The 14,644-nt window shown below is 37.2% G+C and overlaps 2 protein-coding genes across 2 annotated transcripts in view; one reads left to right on the top strand and one right to left on the bottom strand.

The window, feature by feature from the left end:
* Dtwd2 (DTW domain containing 2) overlaps positions 1-12,131 on the bottom strand; it is an 18,697-nt gene extending 6,566 nt beyond the window's left edge. Inside the window, exons 1-3 of the mRNA XM_018451887.1 lie at positions 12,061-12,131; positions 9,521-9,688; positions 1,543-1,723 (exon numbers count right to left, since the gene is read on the bottom strand). Coding sequence (XP_018307389.1) covers positions 1,543-1,723; positions 9,521-9,688; positions 12,061-12,131 — 420 coding nt within the window. The remainder of the gene's footprint in view (positions 1-1,542; positions 1,724-9,520; positions 9,689-12,060) is intronic.
* Positions 11,984-12,575, top strand: LOC108725088 (putative uncharacterized protein FLJ37770). The gene has a single exon (XM_018451878.1). The coding sequence runs from the start codon at positions 12,141-12,143 to the stop codon at positions 12,573-12,575; it is 435 nt and encodes a 144-aa protein (XP_018307380.1). The 5' UTR covers positions 11,984-12,140.
* Positions 12,576-14,644: the final 2,069 nt, after the last annotated feature.

Here is a 14,644-nt window from a genome sequence, read left to right as displayed (position 1 = left end):
AGCGCCAAGTGTTTTTACATGAAAAATTTTTCTATTTAAATTAAATTTTTTCATTGTATGAAAATTAAAGACAGTACCATTTGAATTAAGTAAATAATAAAGATAGTATCACTTAGGTTTTACTTTTTATTTTGTAGTAGAATTTAACTTGGCGCCACAGTTGTTGATATCAAATCGTTCGTACAAACAATACATATTAGATTAATATTCATTATTTAATTTGTGGCTATCAAATCTTTTTTACGAATAATACATAAAATTTTAATAAATTTAATTAAATTAACAGAATTTAACTTGGCGCCATAATTATTGATATTAAATTTTTTATACAGATGATACATATATCATTAGATTTAGTAAATTTTGTGATATAATGATTTTTTCATGTAATAATTTTTGAAGGGGAATAAAGCCATTATAATTTGGGTTGGAATGTATCATATACAAAGAATTTCATCAAACAGCAAACGCAATTAGTCATTAGTTCCACGGCCGATTAAATAATTGACGTTGGTGAAACCGGCTAAAATGGTGGTTTCCATACGAGAAGCATGCACGCTTAGCGCTTTTTTTACCTTTTTTTTAAAAAGGTAAAAATAAACCCCGTTTGACATGGAAAGTCGTACGCCCCGTGACAGGAGAGAGGGGAGAGAGGAAGGTGCGATGAACCTCTCTTCACCTGAAAAGACATACGCTCTGAAGCAGGAGGAGAGGTGGGGTGGATACATCGGTTCGCGTGGAATTCGAAAACCCATATATGTGGAACTACAATTTATAAACAATAGATTTCGTTTCACCTTATAAAGCAGTAAACATTTTTTATTAATAACTTTTTAACAGGTAACGAGCACCAAGTAAAACCAGTTGGAGATCACTCAGATAAAGGATAAGTATAAGAAAGGGCCACAGTCGAGGCTACATATTGGTGCCTAATAATACTTATATGTAAATTTTAAATACATTTTTCAGTAAATGTCACAATAGAAAACCCGGCTTCGATGACTTTGACTTTGACATATGTTATCAAGGTCATGACTACAGTTGAATCTTCGGTTCTCTGGCTGACGGAAAATATTTAATGACGCTTTTTTTACGTTTTTTGAAAGAACATATTATAATATAGTAACAATTTTTGAAAGTAGTAGGCAATTTTCAGCAAGATAAAATCGATCTAGACAAGATGAAATCTCTGATTTTTAAGTCAGAAAAAACTTGCAACCATAGTCATGACTTTGACAACAGTCAAGGTCATCGGAGTCGGGTCTTCTATTATAACATTTACCGAAAAATGTGTTTCAAATTTACATATAAATATTATTAGGCACCAAGATGTAGTCTCAACTGTATATTGGCCCTTCCTTTACTTATTAAGTAGTGCAGCAAACTACATTATAATTATATAGTATTGGTCTGTCCATCCGTCTGCAAATTTCATTTTTTAATGAATTTATGTTAATTTTTTTTGTTGCACTTTGTTACATCTGTTACAACAGTTTATTTAACTTATTAATAAATTTACAGATATCATTAATGATGATTTACTTTTGCTTGTGGCCATGTTCCATCCAGCAGAACTAAGTTATATGCTTTCTGTTTGTTAATCCCAACTGGATCCAGCATGTCCAGTGCCACAGCGCCAGGCGATGGGTATAGTAAAATAGTATTATCGTCATTTAATATCTCTGCCAGGCCTTCGTGCTTAGGCAACGGGAACTTCTTTCCTCTTAAAAAAAATAATTTTCTAAAATCTTATTCGATCCAAACCCATGGTCAGTGATTATACAGTCAGTGATTCAGCTAAATAACAATGACTATATTTACACCTTAAGGGGATGCTGAAGTGACCAAATTGTCGGGATATTGCAGACAGATATAAATCTCCGAATTTACTGAATGGCATCAGAAATTTTTTTACAGGATTAAAGTAGATGTAAAATTGGGAGGTGGACTTTATACTAAAATCGAAAAAAAAGTTAAAAACTTGCATTTTTTCAATTCGTAGATCTGTCACCTGACGTAGATGTTTCTTTAATACAAAAGTTTTATAGCTGGTATGGATAAAACGACAGTTCAGCACTCAGCGTTTTATGTGCACAATACTGAGTTCATGAAACTAAAATTAAAAACTTAAAAAGAAAGATTTATATCGATCTGCAAATTACTTGTACGAATGCTAAGCGAAGACTCGGAATGGTAAACACAGCAGTAATTGTGGCTACGTTTACACCGTGCGCTTAGTCCGCGACCTATACGATAGGTGTCTTTGTTTAATATACGGGATAAACAAGGATGTCTATTGTATAGGCCGCGGCCTAAATGCACGGTGTAAACGTAGCCTGTGTCTAGCAATAGTCGTTCGATCTTGCAAGAGATGACGTTGCAATATATTAGATAAGGACAGATGTATGCGTTTGAGTGAAACAGAACGATAATATAAGAAATGAATTAAAGATGTCATCATTATTGAAAAGTAAAAACCTCGTTTTTTTCAAAAATTCATTTCCGGAAAAAATCGATAAATAAATCAATAAATGAACATACCGTGGAAAAATTTATGTGTACGTTTTCGAGGTGATTACGAATCTGATCTCGGATTTTTGAAATTCAATATGGCGGATCCAATATGGCAGACCAAGCTGCGAAAAGTGATTTGATCTGGATGAAAATAAGTACTCGTCAGTTTTTGAAATCGCTGATTACAAATCTGGAGTCGGAAAAGCAAACATGACCAACAAATATTTGAAGTGATTATGAATTTGAAGTCAAAATTATACAATTCAAAGCGGCCAATCCATTATGGCAATTTTTATTTTCGTTCTCGGCATAATCTGTAACTAGCAATGTCGACGTAACGAATATAGAGTTCAATTTGTTTATAATTTTTTATTTGTTTTTTCAGATTTATATACAGGGTGTCCGGCGAAACTTCTCCCACCGCCCACAGGAAGGTAGATGGGATCGAAATAAACATAAAAGTCCTTTACCGTTTAGCGATATTCGTACTAATAATCGAGATATTGTTTGCAATTGTATCAATGAGAGCACGCCGATAGAGACGCTCCGGCCACTCGAGGTATAGCTCAGCCCAGTTTGTTCGACGAATGTACCAGCAGCCCGTTGGAGAGGCAAGAGGGAAAGTGCGCCGTTGCTTAGCGCCCGGCATCGCCGCTCACACCGCACCGCTGGGCCGGGCTATACCTCGAGCGGCCGTTTCTATCGGCGCGCTCTCATTGGTTACTCGCCGAACACCCTGTATATGGATATAAAACCAAAACAGTATATTCACGCCGTTCCAGGTAATGCCAAAAGCGAGAATCAAAAGTGCCGTTGGATTGTCTGTTTTGAATTTTATAATTCTAACTATAAAATCATTTTCAATATTTGTTTCTGTAGACTGGTAATATGTTACTCTACTAAGATAAGTTACGAGCCTAAGTCGTCCCCCTTTCTTTCTGCGGATAGCAGCACTGTTAACCGAGAGCCGCCCCTCCTGGGTCTAGGCGGAATGATAATCACTTTTGCGAGAGATGTAGTAGCGCGAGCATACACTCATTGATTCTTAAGTCACTTATATACTTATATTCATTTTTCGTTCTGTGTAACCAACAAATAAATATAGTCCAACAATCTAGCAGAGCAGGAGGTTTTGATCCACGGAAACAAGAAGAAAGAGAGATATCCCTGCAAGTTATAAGCAGATACGATTCACGCCGTCCTAAAAATGGAAAGAAGCACGCTGCCGGCAGTCCCACTACTAACAGGCTCCAATTACTTGGTATGGGCAATGAAGATGGAAGCTATCTTGAGCTTGAAGAAACTGGATAAAATGATAACTCAAGAAGAGCCAAGAGAGAATGCCGAACAGAAAGTGATAACCGAATGGGAAGTAAAGAACAAGGAAGCAGTGGCATATATATGACTGCATCTATCGGACGAACAAGCATTGCAGTTCGCAACGGAAAACGGGGCGAAGCAGCTATGGCTAAAAATTAAAAACGCCTATGCTGGAGCAGCAGAGGATCAAAAAATCGATGCGAGCAATGACCTGAGGTTCCTCTACATGAAAGATAAGGAAACGGTAAGCGATTACATTGCACGTGCACGTGGTCTTGCCACGAAATGTGCGTCACTAGGCGTGAACGTAACCTCACGGGAGCTAGCGTACTACGCGGAATAAACAATAACTATAAAGACATCCGCGAGATATTGAAAACGCAGCGAGAGAAATCCTTAGAAGAGATTCACGAAATTCTAAAGGAACGTGAAAAAGAAATTCAACGTCGGGCGCGCGGCCATCTCAAGGAGGCGGAGGGCGCATACGCAATTCAAAGGAAAGGCAATAGGAGATGCTATACTTGCGGGAAAGGTGGACACCTTGCAAAGGTATGTTGGCATCGCGGGAGTCGTAAAGGTGAAACTTACAAGGCTACTAATACCTACACGAGGCGAGAAGGACGGAAGGATTCTGACGTGAACCGGGAAAATACGGAGAAGAAATCCGCTAGCAATATCGCAAAATCCACAGATGGTAAATAAAAACGATAAAAAATATGCGTTTATACTTTGTAATTCTAATATCGAAGGTAATGTTAATGATAGTTGGTTGTTCGATAGTGGTGCGACAAATCATATGGTAAATAATCTTAAACGGTTTACTGATATCGATTTCCAGGAGGGCGAGCTTTGTCAGGCGGGAGCTGGATCAAGGTTGCGTTACGAAGGAGTAGGTACCGTTGAAATAAAAATTACAAACGAGAACGAGGATGACATTACTATCATGATGAGCGATGTCTTATATGTACCACAACTTAGAGAAAATTTATTGTCTACGACGACACTCATGAAGAAAGGCTATAAAATAGTACAGCAATATGATACGGTCGTGTGATGGACGAGGAAAGTAACGCAGTCTTGACTGGCGAACTAATAGGTAAGCGATTAAGATTTCAGGCCGTGCCTTGTTGTGTTCATAATCATAAAAGCTCTTATAGTGTTAGAAAAACACCAAACGTCAGCCATAATGTGTGGCATAAACGCCTCGCTCATATAAACAGTCAATATTTGTCTCGAATGAACGATAATAACCTTGTAGAGGGCATGTACATAACTTTTGTTGATGATTTCGTCTATGAGAGTTGTAATCTCTGTAAGATAACTAGGAAACCACATAAAGTAATAATGCGGGAACAGAGTACACGGCCACTTGAATTAACGCATGGCGACGTGTGCGGACCCTTGCCAACTGAATCGCTGAACGGTTCTCGGTATATGTTTGTACTAATAGATGACTTTTCGGGGATGTACTTTACGTATTTCATGAAGCATAAAAACGAAATCAATGAAAAGTTGGTCCTATTTAAAGAAAAGTACGAAAATCTACTTGGTGTCAGAATCAAACGTTTTATAACGGATAACGGTCGAGAATTTGTGAACCGTGAGCTTGATGAATTTTTAGGTAGAAACGGGATATCTCATGAAAAAACTGTACCGTATAATCCTGAAAGCAATGGCAAAGCAGAACGCGCTAATCGAACGATTTTAGAACGTACCAAAATACTCCTGTATGATAGCAAGTTACCTAATACCTTTTGGGCAGAAGCTGCAGCATGTGCTAGTTATATTAGCAATGTGACTCTTCGTAAAAGAAAAAATAAAACGCCGTTTGAATTATTTTACGGAGCGAAACCAAACATAGATTATCTTCGTGTGTTCGGGTGCATTGTATATTTCCACATTCCGAAACAAAAGCGCGACAAATTAGATTTACCCGATAAAATAGGAATAATGATAGGCTACGCGCGCGAGAGACGCGGTTATGGAATTTACGAGCCGGAAACTAGGCAAATCTTAGAAGAGAGGTCGGTGAACTTTAATGAAAATGAATCCGGCGAGAGACTTATTAGTGACAAAGATGGAAAAGATAACGAGTACAGTATATTCACACATCTAGAACCCGAATATGACACGGACAGTGACCGATCTGATAATGAGACAGACGCGGATATAAATGATCAAACTGCGAGTGACGAAGAGAATAACGGAATTGTAGAGGTAGGACGTAAACCACTTGGTAGGCCCCGCGGCACGACACGAGCAGTAATAGAAGCGAGAAAACATTTACGTCGGGAAGAAGATAGCGCGACTCAAACGGAGGTTCGTAGATCCGAAAGATTACGGGAAAAAGCTACGACTAGCTTAGTTGAACATAACGAAACCCCATCTAATTATAATGAGGCGATGAACAGTGAAAACTGGCCAGACTGGGAAAGGGCCATGAGGGAAGAACTGAAATTACTTGAAACGCATTCCGTGTGGGATATCGTAGATCGACCAAGTAAGTGTAAGATTACGAAAAGTAAATGGGTTCTAACAACCAAAAGGGGCGATAAGAATGGTAGTGTCAAATATAAAGCTAGATTAGTAACAGCAGGGTTTAATTACGTGAAGCATAAAGATTTTGAGGAATCATTTTCACCTGTAGTATCCATAAAAACATGGCGATTATTCGTAGCATTAGCAAATTAAAACTAAATTTACGATTCTTCAACGTAAAAACGGCATATTTATACGGTGACTTATCGGAAACGGTCTATTTGTCACTGCCTCCAGGATTTGAAAAGGAATATGGAAAAGATAAATTCCTCAAGCTCAATAAAAGTATATATGGTTTGCCACAATCGGGGCGTAATTGGTATCTGAAATTCAAAGTTCTGGTACAGATAGGTTTTAAGTCATTGGTCTCCGAAAACTGTATATTTACATTGTCGAATCAGAAGGAATTCATTGCTATCTCGGTTTATGTTGATGATTTCACGATCATAGACAATAACTCTGAGCAGTGTAATGACATACTAATCAAATTGAGAAAAAATTTTGAAATCAATGAGACCACTAAAACTAATATGTTCTTAAACATTCACGTTGAGAAATTTGAGGAAGGGATTGCACTATCACAGACGGAATACATTATCAAGTTGTTGAAGAAATACAACTTAAGTGAATGTAAACCAGTTAATACACCAATCGTCCCAGGCGAAGACAAAGTGTTCGAAAAGACTGATGACGTGGCGGAAGTAGAGCCTTATAAAGAAATGATAGGTGAGCTCTTATATTTGGCGACCCGTACGAGACCAGACATCGCGTTTGTAACTTCGTATTTATCACAATTTAGTAATAGGCCGGAAAGGCGACATATCGTATTAGCGAAGCGTGTTTTGCGATATTTACGAGGGACACAAGAAAAAAAACTATTTCTTTCTAGAAAACCTGGAATTCTGAAAGCGTACGCTTGTTGGGGAAATGGCGAAAATGGAAGGTCATTCTCAGGGGGAGTTATTATGTTAGGGGGGGGGTTATTATGTTCTTTGTTATTATGGAAAAGCAGTAAACAAAAATGCGTAGAATTATCTACTTGCGTAGTAGAATTATTTGCTTGCTCAGATATTGTGAAGGATATGAAATGGCTATCTAATCTGTTAATCGAAATGGAGCTGGAAATGTTCTCAAATAAACCTATTGTTTTGTACTGCGATAACAAAGTGACTATCGAATGGATGAGAAATGCACGATCTTCTAACAAGACACGATATGTAACCTAAAATTTCATTTTGTTAGAGACGAAATAGAAAAGGGCGAAATTAATGTATGTTATATTGAAACGAAACTTATGGTTGCGGATTTTTTAACTAAAGGTATGACATACGAGAAATTAATATGGACATTAAGAGAAATTAATGTAATCGATTTAAAATAATGTATTGCGTGACGACGATGCTCGTAGGGGGAGAGTGTAGACTAGTAATATGTTACTCTACTAAGATAAGTTACGAGCCTAAGTCGTCCCCCTTTCTTTCTGCGGATAGCAGCACTGTTAACCGAGAGCCGCCCCTCCTGGGTCTAGGCGGAATGATAATCACTTTTGCGAGAGATGTAGTAGCGCGAGCATACACTCATTGATTCTTAAGTCACAGTGACTTATATTCATTTTTCGTTTTGTGTAACCAACTCCTTGTAAGAAAAATAAATATAGAGTCCAACAGTTTCGGTCATATTTGACCTACAACTTTGAATTTCATAAATCCAACTCCAGAATTGCAACCAGTGATTTCGAAAAACCCTCGAATACTTAGTTTCATCCTGATCAGGTCACTTTTTGCAAATCAATCCGCCATTTTGGATCCGCCATTTTGAATTTCGAAAATCTGAGGTCAGATTCGTAATCAGCGACTTCGAAAACCTCCGAGTACCCGATTTCATCCTGATCAGATCACTTTTTGCAAATCGGTCCGTCACCTTGGATCTGTCATTTTGAATTTTGAAAATCTGACGTCAGATTCGTAATCAGCGACCCCGAAAACCCCCGAGTAACAAATTTCAACTCAATCCTATGTAAAAAAAATGTGTGCTTCAAAAGGGGTTAAGGAAGTTTTTTGGAAAATTTTAGCTCTTTAAATATTAAGGTTGTAAAGTAATGACGATTTATGTGTCGATTCGATTATGTAGTGCGCAATACGAAAGTCTAAGCCGTTCGTCTCCGCGGAATGGGGGCATCAATAACGTGTCGAAACATAATTGCGGATAATTGTTTACAATAAGAAGTTGAAAAAGATTTTGGGAGTCCGTAAGAATATTATGTTACGATATATTATTGATGCCCCCGTTTCGCGGAGACGAACGGCTCAGACTTTCGCGTTATGCACTATGTAATCGAATCGACACATAAATCGTTATTACTTTACAACTTTAATGATTAAAGAGCTCATTCTTTCCAAAAAAAACTTCCTTAAGTAATAAACAAAATTGTAGTATAGGTAAAAGTTGATAATTCGAAAATTCGTACGATAACTTTTGTGATCGAATGAATAAAACTACGAATTCGAGAGGAATATTTTGAAAAATTCGGTATTCAGCTGTGAAATGTTCCGAAAACTTTATATGCCCTATATTTCGAGGAACATATTGAAGTTTATTCTGTAAAAATTTCAAATAAAAATATTCATATTTGGCTGAAATCTGGCGAGATGAACACAAAAATCTATTGAAAGTTTTTTTTATTTTACAAATTAATTTTTTCATTTATAACTTGAAAACAAAAATAGTTACAAATTTGGTTTACAGACAAAAAAGATGCGCTATGTAATTCTCTACAAGAATCAATCGTCAAAATTGAAATTAGAGCGATGTCCAAAATTAGCCTTGCGGACAATACTTATCCCACGAAATCCGCGTACCCCCTTATAGAATCCAGCCCCTCAATTACGTTCTGACATAAGAAGCTACTGAAAGCGGGAAGGTTAAAAACAAATATGTTCTGTATTTTTTTTAGCAATTGAAGTGGTTCTGATCCCATGCGCCTACTTAAGAGTTAATCGGGTTTAATAACATCTGTAGTTAGAAATTAACAAATCACAATCATTTCATTCTTCGGAGGAATAACTATGATTGGTCAGTTTCATAACTACATAGATGTTATTAAATCCGATTAAAGGTGTCGTGTAAACGAGATCTATACTTCATTCACCTAAAAATTAGGCACTTTCCCGATTCTAATGCCAATGTGAGCATTGGTACCGTACGTAAACAGCGCTTAGCCTCTGCTGGATGCTGCAGGATTATTAGCCTTGACGCTGGATTGAGACGCTGTTTCGGTAAACCTGGACACCAGCATACCTGTACAGGTCTCCTATGAAAACATATATATTAGACTCAAAAAGTTCTTAGACACTTTCCAGTAAGAGACACAGGTAACACAGAATTTAACAGAATGAATAATTTTATCTTTGTTTAATATTGGTAAAAAAAAAAAAAAAATAAGAATGTAATGATTCATTATGTTACATGGTATCACGTGTGCATTTTGCTAGAAAGTACCTCCTTAGATATTTATAAAGGAGACGGGCTCATTCACAAATTAATGAAATTAGGCTTATTCGATGCGTTTTTTTTGCATAAAACGAATCTGATAAAAAAACGTTGCTTTGGTCCACGAACCGAGATATTAAGCATAATCTACATTGGTCGTATCGTAGCGTCGCAAGCATTGTAAGCGTCGTGCGACTTTGAAATTGACGCATTGGATTGGTTGATGCAACAAGCTTGCGATCTGCGACGCCTACGTAGAATACAACCAATGTAAAATGAGTCTTATGTGGGGTCTACAATAGAAGTCTGCGGTCGTAGGGTCTTAAATCGTAGAAAATTGACCAATCAGAGTTGATTATTCTTCTCATATTTGATTGTGATTGGTTAATTTTCTACGACTTAATGACTCTATGACTTCTATTGTAGACCCCGCATTAATCGTTACAGGCATTCCACAATAAGCCATTAGTCATAAATTAAAAGTTAGAAGCTGGAAATTGACCAATCACAGTCGTCAATTTCCAGCTTCTAACTTCTGATTTATGACTAAGGGTGCCATTACATGATGCGCGGAAACGCGGAAGACAAAATTAACTAAAGTTTACTAGATTTCCGCATTTCCACGCGTTCTGTTCTGCCTGTTTTGATCTTCTAATATTACATGGAGCATAATTTGAGCGAAAAAACGGAACAGGGAGTTAGAAATTATTAATTTTTAATGATTTATTAACGTATTTATTGATTAAAATGCTTGTATTCAATATGTAAGCTGAGAAGATAAGCATATATTAATAAAAATTGCAATGAATTAAATTAATACGATTTTTTTAAATGAATACAAAAGTGTATTTGTCACTATACCGTTCCGCTTTTCCGCGGAAATTGTGCTCTATGTAATATTAGGAGATCAAAACAGGCGAAACAGAAGGCGCGGAAACGCGGGAATCTAATAAAGTTTAGTTAATTTTGTCTTCCGCATTTCCACGCTTCATGTAATGGCACCCTAATGGTTTATTATAGAATAGCCATTAAAGTTGATAACTATAATTCATGTTAAGAAATTTGTCATATCGACTTAAACCGGCGGCACACAATACATTGTTTTCTTGCTGGGTTCTTCTTCTTTAATACAATGCACATTTAAAGCCGGCCACACTTTTCAAAAATATACGATTCTTGCTGGATTGCTAATTGAATTAAAATGTTGCCATATTAGCTGTGCTAACAGTGCTCAGCCAATATGGCGGCAAGATTCTAATCCAGTTAGCAATCCAATAGGAAAACAAGCATCGTGTGCCGTCGGCTATAATATATCTATACATGTGCTGTGGTCACGTTTGCATACTTGGGCTCATTCTAAAACGTCCTCTCTGAGAAAGATTTTACTCTATATATTGCAGTATATTAAATATTAAATTTCATCTGATTTATTAAAATTGTTCTAAGATGCGAAAAAGCATCAAATTGTTAAATTGTTAATCAATTTAACTCGTGATATTACTGCGATAGTTTAGTAGAGTTTAAGTTTCGAGATCGACAAATCATTTTGGGGCGCGCAGTTTAAAGGACTACATACGTAGTTCTTTATAAGTTCACACAGAATTACGCAAGCACTTAAGATCCAGCTAGTCCGTTAAAGGCATTTATTTTTATTGATACTGTAGTATATCATGATGGAAGAATTATATGGTGTGTGCAGTTCGGCCAAACCACGCCTACTTTTACTCCGCGTCGTCAATAGTGGGTAAGGGCTATTAACTGTGAAACACGAAACATGGGGCGGTATTCATAGTCCGTTCTTATTTTAAAACCGTCTTAAATGATATTTTAAGATGCTAATTCCACTCTCGAATTGACTTACTACATTTTAAGATTGTACTTAAAACAGTCTTGTAAGAATCGACTATGAATACCAACTTGTTTCGCGTCGTGAAGTTGGTACTAAATCTTTCCTTGTTTAACACACTTTCTCTTTCTATAGAAAGAAAACCTAAGATGCATTATAAAGTGTGTCAAACAAGGAAAGATTCAGTACCAATTTCATGACACGAAACAGGCCGGTATTCATAGTTGATTCTTGCATTTAAGACTGTCTTAAGTACGAGGGTCGTTTGAGGGTCGTCTGAAAAGTTTTGAGCCTCATCATGAAGATGGCGTTACTCGTCAAAGCCATTCTGGTATTATAATCGTGATACTTACGAAAGATATCTGTGACAATTGTGGCCACTTTGGACGTTCAGTTCTTGTTTGACAATCATTTGTGTCGTCATTTTGTAAAAATGGAAAAAATTGAATATCGTGGTATAATTAAATTCTTGCATTTGAAAGGCAATACGTCTACGCAAATTAAAGCCGAGTTGGACGCTGTTTACGGGGACTCTGCCCCATCATTTGCAATCATGAAAAGATGGGTAGCTGAATTTAAACGTGGTCATACCAGCTTAGCTGATGATGAGCGTTCGGGACGGCCAACAACTGCGACCATCACCGATAACATCGAAGAAATTCATCAAATGATAATGGACAACCGTCGAATTAAGGTTAGGGAGATAGCAGAGGCTGTTGGCATATCAAAAGAACGTGTTTGTCATATATTGACTGAAGAATTAGGCATGCGTAAGTTAACCGCGCGTTGGGTGCCGCGCTTGCTCACTCTGGATCAAAAACGCATTCGAATGAACATTTCTAAGGCCCTGTTGGAGCGGTTTAAGTGAAACGAGTCGGATTTTTGCGTCGATTAATAACGGTTGATGAAACTTGGGTCCACCACTTCACTCCTGAAACGAAAGAATAATCAAAACAATGGACTGCGAAGGGTGAACCTCCGAAGAAAGCGAAGACGGTTTTATTGGCGGAAAAGGTGATGGCGACTGTTTTTTGGGACAGTCATGGAATTGTGTTGATCGACTATCTTGAAAAAGGTAAAACAATAACAGGGACGTATTACGCATCATTGCTTGACAAGCTGAAGACAGAAATTGAGAAAAAACGACCGCATTTGAAAAAGAAGAAAGTGCTGTTCCATCAAGATAACGCACCGTCTCACACTTCGGCGGTCGCTATGGCAAAAATTCACGAATTGCGGTTCGAATTAATTGACCATCCACCGTATTCGCCAGATCTGGCCCCCAGCGACTTTTTTCTGTTTCCTAGGCTCAAAGTTTGGCTCAAGGACAGAAATTTTCATCGAACGAGGAAGTCATCGCATCCGTAGACGCCTATTTTGCAAAGCAAGACGCTCAGTATTATTTGAATGGATTAAAGGGGTGGGAGCATCGCTGGAAAAAATCGACTTAAAAGGAGACTATGTGGAAAAATAAAATTGAATTTGACCGACAAATTACTTGTTTCTATGTTAGGCTCAAAATTTTTCAGACGACCCTCGTACAGTCTTAAGATGTCATAAGTTAATCCGAGGACTGTATTATCATCTTAAGACATTATTTAAGACAATTTTAAAATAAAAACGGACTATGAATACCGTCCCATGTTTAGTGTTTTACAGTTGATAGCCCTTGCTCCTTATGAACAGTCTATAAACGGAGAGGTCAGAGATTTAGAAAGAGACACTGTCCAACTGCACACACCATGTTATGTTATCCCCAAAGACATATAGGACGGAATCCATAAACGTTACTCAAGATTCGAGATGGTCTTAAGCTAGCGTATGAACCAATCAGAGAGCCCTATTAGCATCTTAAGACATTACTTGAAATTAAGACCGGATTATGGATTCCGGCCATAGAATGGACTGTGCGATTCGTGGTCAAAATGGTCGATAAAAGTAAAAGAGAGGGACCGTGGAAGACAGCCAATCTGTATCTCTTTCCATTCAACGGTATAATGAGAGAGAGAATGAGAGGGAAATTAGCCGTCTTCCACGGCCTCTTTCTCTCATTATTCTCGACCACATTTGATACACTACTTCGATACGGATCACGCAGTCCATTCTCTATGTTTTTGTGTTATCCCCTGATGTTATCTCTCCCACCAAGGTAGTATATGGCTGTTTTCCTTTTAGGAGATACAAATCGATATAATTTAACACTCGAACACAGTTTATCACATTTATGGGTCAGTTCTAAGCAGAATCGTAAGACTCGTAACGTGTTCTCGTAAAACTTGTATATAAGAACTTATGACTAGTATTCTAATTTTATGCGTATGTATCGTAAAACATACGATTATTCGTAAATATCTAGAATTTTTAATAAATTTTATGGCTAGTAAGAAGCTGTCTGTAAAAATATTGTATAAGCACTTAAAAATTTTTACAAGTCTTATAGGAATATGTTACGAGCCTTACGATTCTGCTTAGAATTTAGGCATTAAATGGAACGCGATATGTGCAGTGTGCAAACTTTTAAAATCTAATCTTTTAAAAGATTTTAGTCAAAGATGGTCAAAAAACAGAACAAAATGATAGGAACTGGTTGTGTATACATTGTAATATCGTTAAATTCGTCAAAATCGCACTTAACACATTCTGACTCTCCTCCCTAGCAGAGGCGAAGTATGTCGATTGAGTTTGAACAAAATTGTAAATGGAAAGCGACGTGCGTCGATTTGTGTCAAGTGTGTCGTCTGTGTCTCCGAAAAGGAAAGCAACCAATGTTACATGTACTATATAAGTCAAATTTTGGAGAGGACGTTTTGGAATGTACACTTGGTGATAATGATAATTTAATGATAATTTAATTAAATTATTATAATGATAATTTAATTAAATTATTGTTCTCTGCTTTAGTTAATTAAAAAACAATGAAAGAACAAGGGCAGTAGG

The sequence above is a fragment of the Mycetomoellerius zeteki genome, unplaced genomic scaffold (genome assembly GCF_001594055.1).
Source record: "Mycetomoellerius zeteki isolate Tzet28-1 unplaced genomic scaffold, Tzet1.0 scaffold107, whole genome shotgun sequence".
In the NCBI taxonomy this organism is placed as follows: Eukaryota; Metazoa; Arthropoda; class Insecta; order Hymenoptera; family Formicidae; genus Mycetomoellerius; species Mycetomoellerius zeteki.
Note: the sequence above shows the minus strand (reverse complement) of the source record. Positions and strands in the feature narration are given on the sequence as shown.